The sequence below is a fragment of the Agelaius phoeniceus genome, chromosome 4, assembly GCF_051311805.1.
Source record: "Agelaius phoeniceus isolate bAgePho1 chromosome 4, bAgePho1.hap1, whole genome shotgun sequence".
Classification (NCBI taxonomy): Eukaryota; Metazoa; Chordata; class Aves; order Passeriformes; family Icteridae; genus Agelaius; species Agelaius phoeniceus.
This window is the reverse complement of record NC_135268.1, coordinates 32,444,415-32,462,971: the sequence shown is the minus strand read 5'-3', so window position 1 is coordinate 32,462,971 and position 18,557 is coordinate 32,444,415. Positions and strand designations below refer to the sequence as shown.

Genomic DNA, 18,557 nt, shown 5'->3' with positions numbered 1-18,557 from the left:
CTCAGGGGCACTTTGTTAAAGCTTTTCCTGCCACTGTCGTTGTGCTGAAGATGCCCTTACTCTCAGCAGCGTGGCTTTATCTCAGTATTTCAAATTATTGAAATAAATCAAATTTGCAGTCAGATTTTACTTCTGTATAAGTCCTAAAGCAGAGTTTTGACTGAACACTGGCTTCAGAATCTGAATTACATGGGACTACCCTAATTAAATCATTATTACGCAGTTGTATCAGATGTAGATAATGCAAAATGCACCACGTTTTGTGGCTAGTTTAACTATCTGAAGAAAAAAAAATCCTGGTAGAAGTAATGGTGATAAAAAGTCTCTTACCATGGATGGTTTCATATCAGTATTATCCCATCTTCTAACTCGTACAGTAAACTGCATATTTAGCATGGTCATTATTGCACTAAAAGTGCAGCTTACTTTGGGGGTAAGAATTTCAAAATACTCTTCAAAATTTGGCTTAGCTTGAAATTCTCTCCTGGTCAAAAGTCTTCTTATCCCATTTCCAATTTGAAGAACTGACATATCCTTGTCAAACATAAAATGAAATGGGAAAGTCTTACAGAACACAGAGGCAGGAATCACAAGTGAAGACTGTGGTTTACATGGAGATAAGGAAGGTTTTGCACTTTTGACTTGTATAGAATACAGCAAATAAGGCTGATTAGCAAACTCAGTGCAGTCATTATGGAAACAAGGAGGCATGAGCATCACTTCTACCTCAGTTTCATATAAAATATGAGCTGCTGCTTTAATGATACCAGGTAGAATAAGACTTGTGATTTTCTTAGGAAAGAAATAATAAACATTTAAGAAGTCCTGATCTTTCTCCAGGCATAATATGGAGGCATCTTCAAGTCTGTCCTTTTTTCCTGCTTCTTGGCTGTGGCTACTCTGCTTCAGCAGAGTAGTGAAACTATTCAAGAAGTCCTTAAGGGTGCCTCCAATAACCCCTAATATGTGTTCATCCTCTTCATAGCATATTTTGAATAGCTCTTCACCAAGAGATTCCCGTAGAGACTCCACGGGAACACCTGCACAGAACCACATTTTAGTCAGAACTGCACTCATCATCCTGAATCACAGGCTAACCTCCCCATTTTTTTCCAAAACAAACAATCAATATCCTTCCCTGATACAGCATTGACACCTGAAGGCACTCTCATTTAGGAGTCCTGGAAACAAGGACTGGAAATGGGTTGCGGTTTAGAAAGATCCAAGATTCAGTGTTCTTAGTAGAGATGTAAGACAAAATGGATGCAAGCTTTGGCACAAGATTTAACTCAACTCCCCTAGTTTGATCTAAAGGAGTAAAATAAGAAGTATAAAAACTAACACACAAATAAAATAGGATCTGCAGACCTAAGTACTATGTGTAATCCAGTACATTAAATAACCCTGGGAATATTCTGGAGCACTGAGGCCAATTGGCACTGAATGGCTCACATCATTGCTAGTAAATTTGTTTTACCCAGATATTTGCATGCAAACTGACTGTTGGAAATATTCCATTTCTCCAACTGTTGCTGGGAATCCTTTGAAAAAGTACTACCTCTCAAAGACCAGCTGTGTGCCTGGACCAGTTTAACAGTTTAAGTGTACAGAAGACCATATTTCAGTTCCAGGAAATGTTAATTTACTATTACAGATGTAGCCAGAGTTACATATTAAAAATTATAGAGCTCTCTTCTGACACACAACAGTCCTCAGAATATGAAGTAATATATTAGTAACAAGACTAATTTATATAAAATATATTTATATAAAATATATATATATATAATAGATACTCTATTTATTTATATATATATTACTAAACAAGCTTAAATTACCTGCTGTAGTAGCATGATCACTGATTATTTTTTCAAAATCTTCTCTATCACCAGTTTTTCTGCAAAGATCATAAAAATATAATAAAACCACTAAATTATCAAGCTAAATGTGGTAAAGACAATAAGTATAGAAGTTACCTTGTCTTTAAAGTGTATAGACTCAGTTCTGCTGATCAAATAATAAGTTTTTAATTAATTCAAAAGGGGGTCTTGGTAGGATCTTAGATTATCCTATTGGATAATCTGGTAAATTATCCAATAATCTGGTAATTCTGGTAAATTAAAAGTTTTGTGGTCTGAGCTCAAATTATGGATTTCAGGCAAATGCTATTGCCTGTCATTGTAACAGTACTGTTTTTTTGTTTGGTTTGTGTTTTTATCTTGAAGCCAAAACTAAATTTCCTAACATATTGTAAAATATAATTGGCATTTATATTCAAGTATTTTTTGGAATTACAGTGTATTTAATTCAAAAGAGGTCAGAACATATTTTTGCTTTGAGAGGAAAAACAAATAACAACTATTAACTCCAAAATTACTTGTTCATTTTTAGTAATGCAGATATTTGACACAAAACTGCAGCCCTCTGAGTCCTCTGAGGACAATAAATGTCAAACTGAATGTCTGACTCCAAGTTATGAGAAAGACTTATAGCTTAGATTAATCTTCATATAAGCAATAAACGCCTGATACATGCCTTCTGAATTTCTTGACTTGGAATATCATAGGTATATTTATAGGAAAAAGCAACACAGACATTTAGATTTGTTTTACATTGGCATTATTGCCTCCTTCAGAATATCACAGTAATTTTTTCTTTTCAACTGATACTCCAGGGAAGCAACACATAATTAAAGAATGGGAAAACATTCATAGCAATAAGCCAGTCAGCAATTGCAAAGCACATCTGACCCGCTATCTTTGGTTCAGTCAATGTATGTAAAGTGCTTCAAAAATATCAAGTATAATTTAAAAGATACACTGCAATTATCTATTCTTATCATGGTGAGCAACAGTGTAGTTTCCAACTTGATTATTTTTCTTCACTTCAGAAAGCAGATTTAAACTGATGGGCTTATTTTTTCAGATGCATTCAATAAACAGAATCGTCAGAATATCATGAGATGCAAAGGAATTCTAACTCCCTACAAGGCTCAAATGATTAATATTGGATATTAAGAAGTGCTGAAAATTGAGCTGAGTTCCTCAGAAACAGAAACCAGAAGCCAAGTGAGCTCAGGAAAACATCCAAGTTAGTATCTGTGGTGTGTGAGTGTTCACTGTATCAGAAACCAAATTCTTTTGTATAATACTAATTGTATTTCAGAATCTTTCCCCGGGATCTTACTGGGCTAGATCCATTTACAACCAATCTATTGCTCCATCTATGCCAGCTGTCTCTGAGCTCCTCCAAAGTCCTTGCCTGCTTTGCTTCCCTGTACAATTTGTCCATTAAGTCAACTTTGTGAATGATGTCAATATTTGTGAATATTTTAAAATAAACTAAATCATTACTAGCTTACATTACATGAAATGTTACACACCAATTTGACAAGATAATTGAATATAAATTCCAGAAGTCTTGATTCCCAGTCACCACCCCATTCCTGTCTGAAAAACATTATTGCACTGATACAACATTATTGCAGTGTAGTTACAAACCCATTACACTTACATACCTGGTTTCTTTTATTCTGTGTTTTGCAAGTGTTCTCTGCAGTGCAAGATTTAGCCTTTCAAACTGGGGAAAAAAATAAGTATGTCATATGCATATATGTCATTGTTGAAAATTTAATCATGAGGTAACATTTTTATACACAGAATTTCTTTGCCATCCTTGGGACTAACAACTTTTATTCAAGACAGTATTGTTGTTAGAAACAGCATGTCACTTCTGTGGTTATGGGGTTTACTTTATGTTCATCTCTTCAGCTCCAGTACCACTGTAATTAAAATTAAAAAATTAAGTCCCTCAGTAATTAAGCCCCTCAGTTCATGTGCACCAGTGGTAGTGTATTTTAAAAACAGTGATGTTCTTTAGCTCCAAATTTTCAGATGGCAATAAAGACAGTGCTGCTAAGAAATAACTAACACAGCTCTCTATTATTACAAATCCCACTTCCCAAAAAATCCAGAGTACCATGAATACAAAATTATTTTAAAGAAAAGAATAATTTTCACTGTGTATGCCACTACATCCTCCAAATGAAAATCTAGTCATTGTAGACAGCCTTTATTAAAGGATTCCTGAATAAAAGAAACTTTAGAGCATAACGAATATTTGCCTTAAAATACTTCAATCCCATGATTCCATATTCCTTTTGCAGTTCCTAATAGGAACAGATGGAACATTTTCCAAATATGTGTATTTCAAATTGTTAGGGCCAGTAAAGCTGTCATATGTATGTAGCCTCTGACATTCAAACCCCAAACTTCCCACACAGACAGGGTCATAGAATAGTACTATACTGGCATGACAGAATTCAGCTGTGAGGCTTCCTGTGGCCTGGCTTTTCTTTGGTTCTCTTTCCCTAAAGAAACCAGCAGCTTTTACTGCATCTTTTACTTTTTGTATTTCCAGGAGGAAAGTTTGCACAACCAAAGAAAATATCACATGAAAGAAAGACATATTCTGTAAATGTTCTCCAAGGAAAAATCTAAAGTGAATTAGATACATATATACATATCTATATATGAATATATAGAACATGTATATGAACACAAAATAAATTACATCTGTGTAGAAACCAATACAGTAAGTGGAACGCCATCCAATCCATTACTTATAAATGAGCAATGTTCTCCATATTTCTGTAAAGAAAGAAGCAAATTAAACAACAACATGCACTACATTATATCCCAAATTTAATCAGAAAGTTGTCTGGATGCACTTTGTCCTGGACTTCCAAGCATAGCTTGCTGTCTCCATGAGAAGTTCACGGTTCAACAGGGGTCATGATGCAGCCCCGTTTTGGAGCTTCCAGTTGGAAGGAAGATGACGTTACTCAATGACATTTAAGTAAGGTAAATTTTCTAAGCAATGAAAAATATGTTTCTAAACAAGAAAAGCCCTTTTATGGAAAAAAAGGATTAGGAAGATGCTTAGGGCTTGAACCTAAATCAGCATGAGAACAGACTTGGAAAATCTTCTGATGCATATGACTTGAATAATTGTAAATAATAACAATGATAACCTTGAATTTCAGTGGTTCCTAAGCTACATGGTCATAATACCTTTGCTTTGCCAAGCTTTGTCGCAGATGATGAACTAGCCTATCATAATTATGTAATAGGCAACTGCATACATTTATACTACTCTTTAAAGAGGAAAAAAATACCAGTTATTAAAAATCCCATGAACAACTATATACTAGAAAAGCAATGCAGCAATCATGACATCCTGGAAAGGGTGCTTTGCCAGTTCATTTTTGGGTTGCAAGTATTTTTCTTTATAAATTTAGGGATCAGTTTAAAGGTTTAAAGGAATGCATTCCATCTGTATAAATGCAGCAGAGGTAAAAAGATCTGCATAACCAGATCTGCAAATAGATTTAAAAAACTCCAGCACTTTAAGTTATATACACCAAATGTCCAAGTAATGGAATTGTAATTAAATGAGTGTACAGAATTGTCCATTTGCTATTTCCAGTCCCGATATGTCAGTCAGTTCCTTCAAACCTCCCACTGAATTTGAGACAAGGCCAAGAGCTGGATGTCAGAGAGCTGCATTTTTCATGTTCTTTTTACAGAGATAAACCATGGTATTCATCTCCACTCAAGCAAGCCTAGGCCTGTTTTCAGTTAAGTTGAGCAGAGACATAAGAATATCTTTGTGGTAAATACGAACAGTAATGGTTTTAAAAATAGTATGACAGGAGGTTAGTATCACAGCAGATGGAAACATCTATTTTAATTTTTTTGTGATAATGACTAATGCACTTAGCAGTTTGGATTCAGTTAGGTGAACTGATGAGATGACCACATAATTTACATAATTAGGTAACAAGGCAGAATTTCTATTACTATATCTCTATGTTAAAAAATGGTACAAAAATAGATGGATTTAAAAATAACAATTAAAAAGATCAGTGTAAGGGTGCAAATGCAAGGCAAAAATAAAGGAAATACAGTGGAAGGAAAGGTGTTTATGACACAGATTGTGGCAAAATTATGTCCAGAAGGAATGGAAGTGGATTTAAACTAGGGAGAACTACATAAGAATACAAACTTTTAAGTCAAAGCAACTTTCTAAGGGCTTATATCTAAAGGCAGGCATAGAATGCTTTTTTAACATTTATAGTTAAATGCTATTAAAGTTTTATTTAGTATCTATTTACCTCAGGAAAGATTAGTTTGCAGATGCTTTCAGTTAGTGTGTGCAGGTACACTCTACTTCTGCTCGTTTTCCTTTGTGGAAGGTTTCCTTGACCATCTTTTTCATGGACTTCTTTGCAGATGGGCAAAGCTGCTCTAGAGCTGTTTTCTGTGCAGTCCTTGTCATGTTCCTCAGTAATGTGACCTTGAGTCAGTAAGGAGAAAGGACATTCTCCTGTGATCTTCAAGTCTTTCAGTTTTGTACAGAACATACTGTATGAAGTCTCTCTCTTGAGATTAGGAGTACTTAGCTCTATGTTTACTAACAAGAGCAGAAGATGCCAGAATAATAAGTTGATAAGGCAACCGCTGTGGAAGGTTATTGGTAGCTATAAATCACCACAGGAAAAATTTTCTGCCCCTACAAAACAAGAAAGAAAAAAAGAATTACAAACATTTATTTTCTCTTTTAAATTCTGACGATGTGCTGTTTTTGTCTTAAGTACATTAAAATAATGGCTTTTTGACTTAGCTCAGGAAAGCACTTACTCTTGTCCCATTTTAAGCATGTAGTATCTACTGGCTTCAGTGCTTTGGGTAACTCAAGCTGAGTGCATGGTGAAGTTTTGTACGAGTTGGGACTCAAGTGGTCAAGGCAGAGGACTTGCCTTGCCCAACGCGTATTTGGTCACATTGATGGATGAGGTTTCTGAAAGTTGAATTCCAATGAGGAAACCTTTTTGACTCTTTATAAGTAACTATTAAAAACTATCTCATATGGCACATGAAACAGATCAGTTATGAATACTTAAATCTAAATTTACTTGATGTCCAAGATATCCTTTATGTAACAGAGAAACATATGACTGAAGTTAGTGTGTGTACTTAAACAGTAAACCATCCAAGACCAAAGGTTAGAGTCTCTTGTAAAAACAACTGACTAGTGACAACTCACATCTTGGGAATTTGACCACACAACTGCAGTTGCTTGGAAACACTAAGGGATTTTTATACTTTTGAAGGTGGTATTTTCCAAACAACACATTAAACTTTTAATTTTACTAATGGTTCCATTTGTTACAGGGCCAAAGCCCAGCTAGAACTTAATCTGACTACTGCTGTAAAACACAAAAATGTTTTTACAAATACATCAGCAACAAAAGGAGGGCTAAGGAGAATCTCCATCCTTTACTGCATGCAGGAGGAAACACAGCGGCAAAGGACAAGGAAAAAGCTGAGGTACTCAATGCCTTCTTTGCCTCAGTCTTTACTAGTGAGAACAGTTGCTCTCAGGACACCAAGACCCTGGGCTGGAAGACAGAGAGCAGAATGATGCTCCTATAAACCAGGAGAAAATGGTCAGTGACCAGCTACACAATTTAAGATACACAAGTCCATGGGGCCAAACGGGATTCACCCAAGGGTCTAAAGGCAACTGGCAGAAAAGCTCACCAAATCATCTTTCATTTACCAGCATTCTTGGCTAATTGGGCAGGTCCCAGTTGACAGGAGGTCCGTTAAGATAATGTCCATCCACAAGAATTCAGAGGGAGGATATCACCTTACAGCCTGACTTCAGTCAGGCTCAGTCAGCCAGGGAAGGTCATGGAGCAGATCATCTTGAGTACCATCATACAACACATGCAGGGCAACCAGGGGATCAGGCACAGCCAGCATGGGTTTAGGAAAGGCAGGACCTGCCTGATAAGTCTGGTCTCCTTCTATGACAAGGTAACCTGCTTAGTGAATGAAGGAAAAAGATAAAATCTACCCAGACTCAATTAAAGACTTTGACACCATTTCCCACAACATTCTGGAGAAACTGGCAGCTCATGGCTTTCACAAGAATATCCTTTGCCAAGCAAAGAACTGGCTGGATGACTAAGCCCAGAGAGTACTGGTGAATGGCGTTACATCCAGTTGGCAGCCAGTCACTAGTGGGGCCCCCCACAGCTCAGTACTGGGGCCAGACCTGGTTAATATCTTTATCAATGAACTGGACAAGGGGATTGAGTGAACCCTCAGTCAGTCTGCAGGCAGCACAAAGATGGGTGGGAATGCTCAGGGATCTGGACAGGATGGATCTATGCACTGAGGCCAATCATATGAGGTTCAACAAGCAAAGTGACTGTCCCTGCCCTTGGGTCACAAGAGCCCCATGCAGTGCTACAGTCTGAGGGAGAGTGACTGGAAAATTGTCTGGCAGAAAAGGACAAGGTGCTGGGCATGCTGGTCAACAGGAGCTGAACATGAGCCAGTGTGTGCCCAGGTGGCCAAGAAGACAAATGGATCCTGGCCTGGATCAGCAATAGTGTGGCCAGCAGGACCAGGGCAGTGATCACCCCTCTGTACTCAGCACTGGTGAGATCACCCCTTGAACCCTGCATCCAGTTCTGGGCCCCTCACTACGGGAAGGACACTGAGGTGCTGGAGCATGTCCAGAGAAGGGAAACGGATCTGGGGAAGGATCTGGGGTACAAATTTTATAAGGAGCAGCTGGGGAAGCTGGGTGTGTTTATCCTGAAGAAAAGGAGGCTCAGCCAAGACCTTACTGCTTCTAAAAGGAGGCTGTAGCAAGCTGAGGATCAGTCTCTTCTCTCCGGTAACAAATGTCAAAGAAGAATCAGCCTCCAGTTTTAACAAGGGAGGTTTAGACTAGATATTAAGAAACATTTCTTCAAAGAAAGGGTGCACAAAAATTGGAACAGGCTGTGCAGGGAAGCAGTGGAATCATCATCCTTGGAGGTATTTAAAAGATGTGTAGAAGTGGCACTTAGGGACACGGTTTAGTGAAGATGATTTATTTCAGTTAGGCAGTCTGAAAAAGGCTCTTTCTTTAATTTTCTATTGACTGTATCTCATTGAATCAGATCCTCTCATCGTCATATAATACTCTTTAAAAATAATCCTCGAGAGCTTTTGGCGACTCTGGAGGCAGCTAAGTATTACATTTTTCTCTCTGGAGATACAACAACTACTTCTCTCAAAGGCACTACGGCTTTATTTAATAAGCCTGTGCACGACACCATTTGTTTCTGCCCCTGAGACACCCTAAGGGCATTTGGGGTCACACGGCAACTGTATCAGGGTTAAAAATAACTAATTCCCTGATACAGGTTATCAGCTGCTGCTTTTGAAACAGCTGGAATAAATGGCACAGCAAAGGAATGCTGCAGACACAGCACAAATGGCACGGATAAAAGGAGAAATAGACAGGGGCTACTTTGATTGGACCTGCTGCTGAGAAAAATATTTGGCAGAAAAGCCCCTTTAAAGTATGCTGTAATACTGGTGGTGTCAGACCAGGCTCTAGGGGGCATCTATCAAAATTAACATCTTATTTTAAGAATCAATAAACACAATGCTAAGAACAAGAGGCTGAAGAATGTTTACATAACATTTTATATTTCTGATTTCAGTTTTTACACAAAAATTCATTTGTCTCTGCTGCCTGGACATCAGCAATACTTCATTTTTTTATTGCTGAATAACACTGGGTAGCAAATAAGGCAGTGAAAAATTTAAAGCAAGAACCATACTCCAAATACATAAATATACATTATACTTTAAGCATTGTTACAGATACATAGATGGATATTTTTATTCAGAAGCCATTACATACCCAATATTACTACACTAAGAAATAAAAGCAGAAAAGAACCATATTTTATGTAGTTGGACTGATGTGTGACTGATGTGTGGACTGACGTGTGAAGTTAAACACACATATATACATGCACAATTGTCAAACTTAAAAAAAATTATGGCTCTGATGGGTCTTACATTTATACTCAGATGCTTTGCTGGATTCGGGCCTTAAATTTCAAGATAAATTTTGAATTTATAAAATAACCACTAAAATTTCTTAAGTCAAGTATATTAGCAGTTTGAAAGGAAAAAAAGACTCTGAAATACATTTTTGTAAAAGAATGTAGAATTAAACATTTTAAACATCTCCCAGGGAATGCAACACTGCAAATGCATATGCTGCTATTTAAACAGACTTAAGAAAAAAATTCTCAGTGAAGAATGTAAGAGTGAATTAATGGCTAAATTAGACAGCAACAAATACGTACTGCATTGGCACTAACCGAAGAACAAAGAAAGTGAATGACCTTCATCAATTACCAATGAGTTTTCAGTTTCTTTGGATGATTTTTCCTGCTGATTAAGTTATTTCTCTATTTTTAGAAAACAATTCTCTGGAAGTATTTGGAGTTCACTTCCATGCTATCATATAGTATTTTAACTAAATCACATTTATTGAGATAGGAAAAATATCCAGGCAGGTAGAATCAGTTCAGAAAAGGAAGTGATGCCATTGTTTTACACCTGAAAAGTCTCCAGAAGCTGTCAATTGAAAAGAGGTCCCAGAAGATGGTCATGGGACAAGACATTGTCAGGGGCAAAATGGACACTAATGTGAAGATCTCTGAGTTGACAAAGCTGCTGGACATGCAGCTACTGCGTCTGCAGCTTCTTTTTGTGAAGCCACCCTGTGTGCTGCAGGACACCTACATTCAGCCTTGTCCTGCCCTGGTGGGGACTGGAATCTTTGCCCTTGATCTGAACACTATTTTGGGCTCCTGCCAGTTGCTATTTATGAAAATATCATAACTGATTTGGAAGAATGTGGATATCCATGATGTTTCTAGCAATAATACTTTTGTGCAAAACCAATACCAGATCTTTTAAAGTCCAAATAATGAAGACACAGAGAGAGTTTTCTGAAGAACCATTTTCAAAGGATCCTGAAGTTCTTGTTTTCCCAGAAACAAATTGTATGGCTCTTTGATAACAGAGATCCCAGTTCAAAACCATTATCAATTTAACAGGTATAACAATTTTCAAGCAGTGGTCAGTTCAAAACTCTTCCTGACCTCTGCAACGACAAAACCCCCTAAATCACATCTTTAAATAAACAAAGAGGAAAACCTAAATCCATGACACTTCAGAGGATTCAAATACTGAAGAAAACCCTCTGTCTTCTTTAATTAAAACATCAAGTTTGCATCTGGTGCATCTTGCACTTAATTTAAGTAATGTTCAGAAAAAAAGTCTATTGTATTACAGGAGAATCTGTCTCACTCATATAGTAATTAGACAGTGATGTTAAAGGTCTGACAGGAGAAAGATAATGAATTCCCAGTGCGGAGATTACAGAAGGAATTTCAGCAGTATGATGGACCTTAAAAAGGTATGAGAAACATGATACCACACATCACAGTTTAAGTCAAGCATCTGCAGATGTGTTCCAGGAATGAGGAACACCAGCCCTCCCACTGTTCACCATGTCTTTAGACATTTTCTGACCATAACAAAAAAACCAAAAAGAAACATGAAAGTAGTTTCTGGTTTTGATTCCTCTCCAAACATGGTTTGAGAGAGCTCATCCCAGGGGAGTAACAGTGTCTAATGTGAATTCTCCATCTCTGGCATATTAATTGATGTTGTAGTTACCTTGGGAAACAAATTGAAAATTAAAACTAAATAATCTGCTGTGAGATCAAACTACAAGGAACCAATTTATTTAGTGTCTGACTGAGTACAACATGGCACTGTGCCACTCAGAAAAATGAAGATGACTTTACATAATATAGTCATAGCTGCAGAATAACTTAACAGTGCTCAAAATGCTCTGTACAAACATTTCTAAGTTTACATCTATATATATGTCTCAAAGTCAAAATCACATTCCTCTATGTTTATGTTTACTATCTGCTACTGAATATTTCCTTTATTACAACATTTATTGACATTGTCATGCAATACAAATCAATGAATCAATCATGCAGTAAAATCCCTAATATTAACAGCCATTTATAAAAATTAAGCAATACCACTTCTCAACAGTAGCTAAATGTAGTTTGTAATCTTAATTTATGAATATGGCACAAAAATTAAAAGCAACATTAAATACTTTTATGACAAGCAGAGTCCTTCACTCAGAGTAAGACAGAATATGGTATGATGGTATGTCCTTTTTTAATTTTAAATCATACATATCACTTTGTTAGGTGAACTGCTGCATGTTGAGCAATAATTTAAAAAAAAATAATCCATTTTGCCAGAGTCAAAAGATATCACTGACTGAATCTAACTTTCTCTAGTACGACAGAGATTGCAGCACTTGCAGGAGTGGTGTGGAAGCCTTTGCCTCCACAGAAGCAGCTGTTAACTTCTGCCTTTATGTAAGAAAGGGGTTTGCTATTCCCACTCAGCCCCAATCTCTGTGGGGTTCAGAAATCATTGCCTTTTGCCCCTTGCCAATCAGCACCTCTGAAGAGAGCAAGGTAGGAACTGTTCTTTTTATGCACAGGCAAAATGCAACCAGCTTCTAGTGAGACAGGTAAGGATCCAGCACCCTCCCTATCATGAGTAGCAGCTCATTTCTGTTTCAGCTGCTGTGTCTATCAGCTGACAAACACAGCTAAAATAACTAAATATTACAATTTTTCTTAGTAATATTAAGTACAATATCTGCATATTATTTTTTCTACTTCAAGTGCTGTAGCTAGCAACAAAATCAAAGCCCTGGTGATTGGTCCATTTCCAAGGATCTTGAGGTTGTTTCTAAAATACTAAGAAGAAAACACCTCAAGTCCACATCAATATATAAGCTCATATTTTAATAAGTCAAAGCAAGTATTTATTATCTTATTAAATCCTGTACAACCTCTGTTTAGGGCTATTTCTAATACAAATAGAGACAAAATTTTTCTGTAAGTCACAGCATACCTTTGATAATAAGAAAATACTACAGCACACCACAAAATTTACTGAATTAATGAAATTACAGTGATTACCAAACAAAGTAAAATATAGTAAAGCAGCTATTAAAAATAATACAAATCACACCAATCAATCATTTTTTAACAGTCCAAACATTTTAGTAAATCCAAGTTCAGTGTTGTAACTCATCCCAGTGACTGTCCTATATTACTATAAGACTGCTTAGGGCAAGTTAAAAATCTAGACCTTGCTTACAAGAAATCTTTCTCCCCACATAATGTGGAATTTCCTCACCTTTCTACCTTTTTTTTTTCCTGTATAAATTGTTTTAAGAGGCAGAGAAACACAATCAAATGTTTCCTCTGTGCTCCAAGTTGAATAGATTGTGATTTGCAACATTAGACAGCTACCAAGCCAGGAGATGAAGAAAATAATTACTTTTTTTTTCTGAGAAAAAACAAAATTATCTACTTTTCTATCTTGTCATCTATCTTGAAAACAAGTTTCACAGATTACATGTCAACTTCAAAACTACTAATATCTTATTTTAAGGTCACGAGACAGACATTTCTGCTGCTTTACAATATTAGCATTTGTGTAATAACACCAAACACTATACCTTAATATTGAAACTAATGTTCTTAGGGCAGAATCCTCATTTTAAAGTTACTGAAATTTCTTATACTGGTTTTGTGACTGACTCATTTCCCTGTAATGGTCTGAAGCAAGTCCCTGGATCCAAATATACCCCTGGGAGAACCCCAGACTCCAGATGTGAAAGTTATATTGCAGCCACATCTCTGGTTTCAATTAAAAGCACAGGGGGAACCTTAATTACTACACCCATGTTTTGGCATGTAGCTAAAGGAAGAACTGATTCCCAAATGCTGCTGATAAAATACATATTTGCCATTTTAAGCATCACATTAAGTACTTTCATAGGGTAAATATTTTCCTATGCTAGGACCAAATAACAGGGAGGCATGCTGAGACGGCAGCGTGGGAAAAATATTATTTTCCTGTGAGTCAAAACCTCTGTGAAAACAGTCCCCAGCAAGCCCAGCAGGCAGGCTCCCAGCACCTGATTCTCTGCTCAGGATGAGAAGGCAGCCCTGGACTGTGACACATCCGCACCCCTGGCCCGCAGCAGGGCTGGAACCCCAGCTGAGCAATCCCTGACGGAGATACCCCGAGAGCCACGGCCCCTTGCACTGCAGGAGCCCTGGAGCTGCTCTGCCCACGGCCACTTTCACTGAGGCAGAGATAAAGATACCGCAACAAAAACTAGAGACCTGCTGTATGTAACCGTGATGCATTACTCAGGGTTTGGGCTTGCATTTTGGTTTTGCTTTTTTGAGAAATCCCGATACTGAACTGACATAACTGACGAGACCTCGAGTGATCCAGGTGCCCAGATGAGGAAGAATTGGAAGGAGAGGAGCTGCTGCAGTGAGGGCAAGCAATGCAAAGCATCTGGAAATTATTCTCATACTTTAAAGGAATATATTTTTAAATATAGCATAATGTACATTTGCAGTCCCTGAAAGTACAATACTTCCATAAAACTTGTAAGAGAAAAGCTATGAAAAATAAATTTATGTCTTCTTTTTAAGAATTAAAACTCATCCTGAGGACATGCAGTGGTCACGACAGTCTGCAGGAGTTAAATGTAAAGATCAAAGTGTTGCCCACAGCCAATGGAATTTAATTAGAATCCACAAAAGGAGAAGCACTGATGGTCTAGAACATGAACTCATTGTTAATTGTTGTGCTTAGTGATTCCTTCCAAATGCCTACTTACAGCTCAATCTCTCAAATTTAGCAATGCATAGCACTTTACTATTTAACTTGACCTTTAACTTTACATGTCTGCAAAATCTGATTTTTGTTTATTTCATAGACCAAAAATGCTTTTAAGGAGCAAATAAACTAAAAAATAAAAGTAATTATTTTGGGATTAAAGTGAAATCTAGTAACCTTTTATCCCATACCATTAGTGAATCTTCAGCTAGCATTCATGATTTAGCCAGCATTGCTGCATCTCTTTTTTAATAAATGAAACAACAAACTGTTTAACAACTCCAAATTTCTAAAGCATGAAGTAACTTCTCATTTGAGTACCATGCTCTGGATTAAATGTGAAGCATCTTTCAGAGATGATAAAAAATTTCCTCTACTTCTTGAAAGACACTTATCTTGCTGAGATTTGTACCTGCACGTATTCTTGCTGAAGTTGATGTAACAGTTTACGCAACTGACATACAGGCTTGCATAAATATTATTTCCCCAAATGCACTGGAGCATGGTAGAGCAATATAAAACATTGATTGTAGTGTCTAAAGACAGTGCATATAGTTAAATATTCCCTTTGTGTTCCCAGCTTTAAATTATAATGAACAGCAAGTTTTATAAATAAAAGTACTAAAAGTATTATAAATAAAATGTTCTAAAAGTTTCCATGGACTCCACAGATCTTAGAGAAGTGTCTGAAAACTAGGTCTGTAGAAAGAAAAGTGTTTCATTAGCAGAGTTCAGTTGCAGAGTTTTCTGACTGGGCATTTGCCACCTGTCACTTCTGTTTACAATGTCTTCAAAATCATTTTCATGCTGAAAATCACTGACAACTACCTTTCATATTTATTCAGGGCTAAGCACTCATGCCAACTCCTGTTGAAGTCAACAGCAGGTTTCTGGATACAGCAGGAATAGGATTAAACCTAAAAGGTCTGTCACTGCTGTCATTGAAATACTGATTTGCATGTTTTCTTATTTTTGAACCAAAACATGACATTGGCTTTTTAATGTTGGGTTTTTGCAGCTAAGTGTGCAGATGCAATAATCACAGAACTGAGGTCATTTGAGATTACAGAAAGGTTAAAAAACTGTGCATGGGAAGGTAATAACAGGAACTTGTAATTAGCAAAAATGGTTTGTCCTGCAGCATTGCGGTTATGTCCTTGTACTTTTTCTAAAAAAAAATATTGATTTAAGATGTGTAATCAACCCAAATAGATGGCTGAAGGGGTGTTTTCATGGCCATCATACAGATACTGATTCTGTTTTAGGTAGGTCCCTGCAAAAAAAAGCAGCTCTGAAGGAGCAGAGAAATCAGCTACTTTCCCAATTGTTCTCTTCCATGGTATTTGCAGAGCAGGACCAAGAGGCACCTTCCTTTTTGATTAAATGCCTACAGATGGTTTCTGCTACAAAACATGTTTAAAAATAATTGGAATTGCTGATTTAGCCCATGTGCACTGTAAATTAGCACCTTCCTTTTTTATGTCACTGATTGGCCTGTCATTTTGCACACAATGGTACAGGCTCATATAGTTATTCATAGCCCACCTCTTTCAAAATCTGCTCTTCTAAAAAAAATTTGAATACACAAAAGCATCTTACCTTTGAAAAGATTATCAGCACATCCAGAGAGACTGAATGCTCTAGGAATACATTACAAAACCACTCTGAGTATCTTGTTTAGGTGCTTTCTAATACTCTTCAGCAAAATACAGCAGATATGCATTTAAAGCAGAGAAAGCTAAGTAAATATAAGAATTTATATTGTCCTTAAAAGCACAGGCTTCCTTTTCACTAAAATGATGAAGCTAAGTAAAGATGAGAGCTTCTGTAAAATATTGAGCTTGCACGTGTGGTATTAAGAGAAATTAATCTTGTTAATCACAACAAATAAGCACTTAATGACTTACATTAGCCTGTTGTTAGTGTACACCATGTGTGTAACAAAACTAAAGATTAAATAAATCCAGAAGCAGATTTTGGCTTCCTGTTGAATGTTCAATCTGAGATGCTTGTTATTGTCTCCAGTGCAATTGCTGAAGTTACCACAGCTATTGCTCTTTCAAATCCTTCCGTTCCATTTATTCAACACTTCTTTTAAGCATGTGAATGAAATCAAATTGCACAGAGTGTTTTTCAGATTACTTTTTCACAGGAAAAGTCAGCACATATAAATGAGAGCAGCAGGGAGAAGGAATGCAAGATTAACTCAGCGAGAACTGCCATGCTCACCATGTATTCTGTAATATCTTCCCCTTGGCCCTGGTGGCAGTTTGAGGGGAAAATGTGGCTCTATGAAAAAGTAAGCTGAAAGCATTTATGGGAGATTCAGCTTTGACATATCTAAATCATAGCAAGGCTAGTGAGATGTAGAAATGTGAGCTCCTTTATAAAGAAACTTCTCAAGTCATTAAAATGTAGCTTCTTGTTTTAATAATGGACACAGTGAAAATCAGAGGATCATTGAGGAATTGATCATGACACCAAGGAAAAGAAAACATTTATAATGCTACATTTCCAAATCCTCACTAGTGATAAACAATTAAAAAAAAAAGACACATCCTTATAGGTAAAACATTTAAAATAGTAGAAACCTTGGTCACTGCTGCTCCTCCAGTTAGAACAGATACATTTAGAAAGATTTAGCATGTTTCAAGCTATGCATTATACAGATTCAAGAACATTAGCTGTTGAATTGCAGCCTTTTGTAACAATACCAAAGTTGAATATTCAAACAGAACAAAAATAATACCATCCAGTTTTTTGAAACTCTGTTTCAGTTTTGGATATTTTTGTGCCCAAGTGCTGGTTACAGACTGGCACTTCCAGAAATAGATGAAATAGATGCTTAGCTTGCAATGCTTGCAAATTCCACTAAAATTCACCAGTTTCTGCGGCAGGTGTTTCAGACAAACAGAGATTCAACAGATTAAGAGATACTGAAGAATGGAAATCCAAGAAAAGGTTGATAAAGAACAATTCAGAAACTTTGATCAGATGTATCAATTGCCAGCCTCCAATTCAAGGTACAAATGCAGGGCTTAATTACTGAGGTAAATTAAATGTATTTTAACCGTAATTCTTCTGCTGCTTTTTTGTGACTTTTTGTGCAAGGTCCTCAGGTTTTTCTCTCATTGGGTAAATACAGATATTGTGCATTGCATGAACCACAGGGTAATCTTCCTGGACTTATTCTAGGCAGGGTACCTAGAATCACCCACATTTCTTCACTTCACAACCTGTATAACTGCACTGGCTTCAATGATGTTAACATCACAGTATTCTTACCAAAGTCTGGAAGATCAAAGCTTGTCTCCACTCCTCAGACTGCAGTTTTCCTATTTTTTCTAATTTATTTTGCTGTTCTTTATTATGTGAAAGACAAAGGGAGATGCAGACAGAATAAAGGATCATGGAGGAAAGAACAGAGGAAAACCTATAGAAAAACATGAGGATCAAAATATCCATAAGAAATAAGAAAAACACAGCCAATAGAGCAAAACTATTTGTAATGGAATGGACAGTTCTCTTACTGATAAAGTGCTTTCTCTCCACTACAAGTCCATTGAAGTTTGGTAGGTTCTTATGCAAATAATTTTTCTGTAATGTGTCAGTATAGCCTATAGAACATGTTGACATGCCAATTTCATTGAGCTTGCCAGCAGTATTTTAGATTTTAGGAGAAATTTTTTGTTTGTTGTTTCTGTGTTTCAACCAACTCTCCTGGCTATGTATTACTCTCTGATGCACAATTAAGGAAAGATACGTGTTTATTACCTTGATTTGGCCATCAAGATTCAATTTCTAGTTTCACTGGTTTGCTGCACTAGCACCTATTGAAGGGCTGGGAATGACATACCTTGTTTTGCAGCATTG

At 36.8% G+C, this 18,557-nt stretch overlaps 1 protein-coding gene across 3 annotated transcripts in view; it reads right to left on the bottom strand.

The window, feature by feature from the left end:
- Positions 1 to 18,557, bottom strand: part of GUCY1A1 (guanylate cyclase 1 soluble subunit alpha 1) — a 34,925-nt gene that overhangs the window by 6,460 nt on the left and 9,908 nt on the right. For 2 of the 3 annotated variants that reach the window (XM_054632482.2, XM_054632485.2), the window contains exons 2-5: positions 6,176 to 6,573; positions 3,518 to 3,579; positions 1,839 to 1,897; positions 331 to 1,040 (exon numbers count right to left, since the gene is read on the bottom strand). In XM_054632482.2, coding sequence (XP_054488457.2) covers positions 331 to 1,040; positions 1,839 to 1,897; positions 3,518 to 3,579; positions 6,176 to 6,424 — 1,080 coding nt within the window. In that variant the 5' untranslated portion in view covers positions 6,425 to 6,573. Of the gene's footprint in view, positions 1 to 330; positions 1,041 to 1,838; positions 1,898 to 3,517; positions 3,580 to 6,175; positions 6,574 to 17,969; positions 18,118 to 18,557 lie in introns of those variants that run through there. The other variant, XM_077177237.1, reaches the window with a different exon arrangement.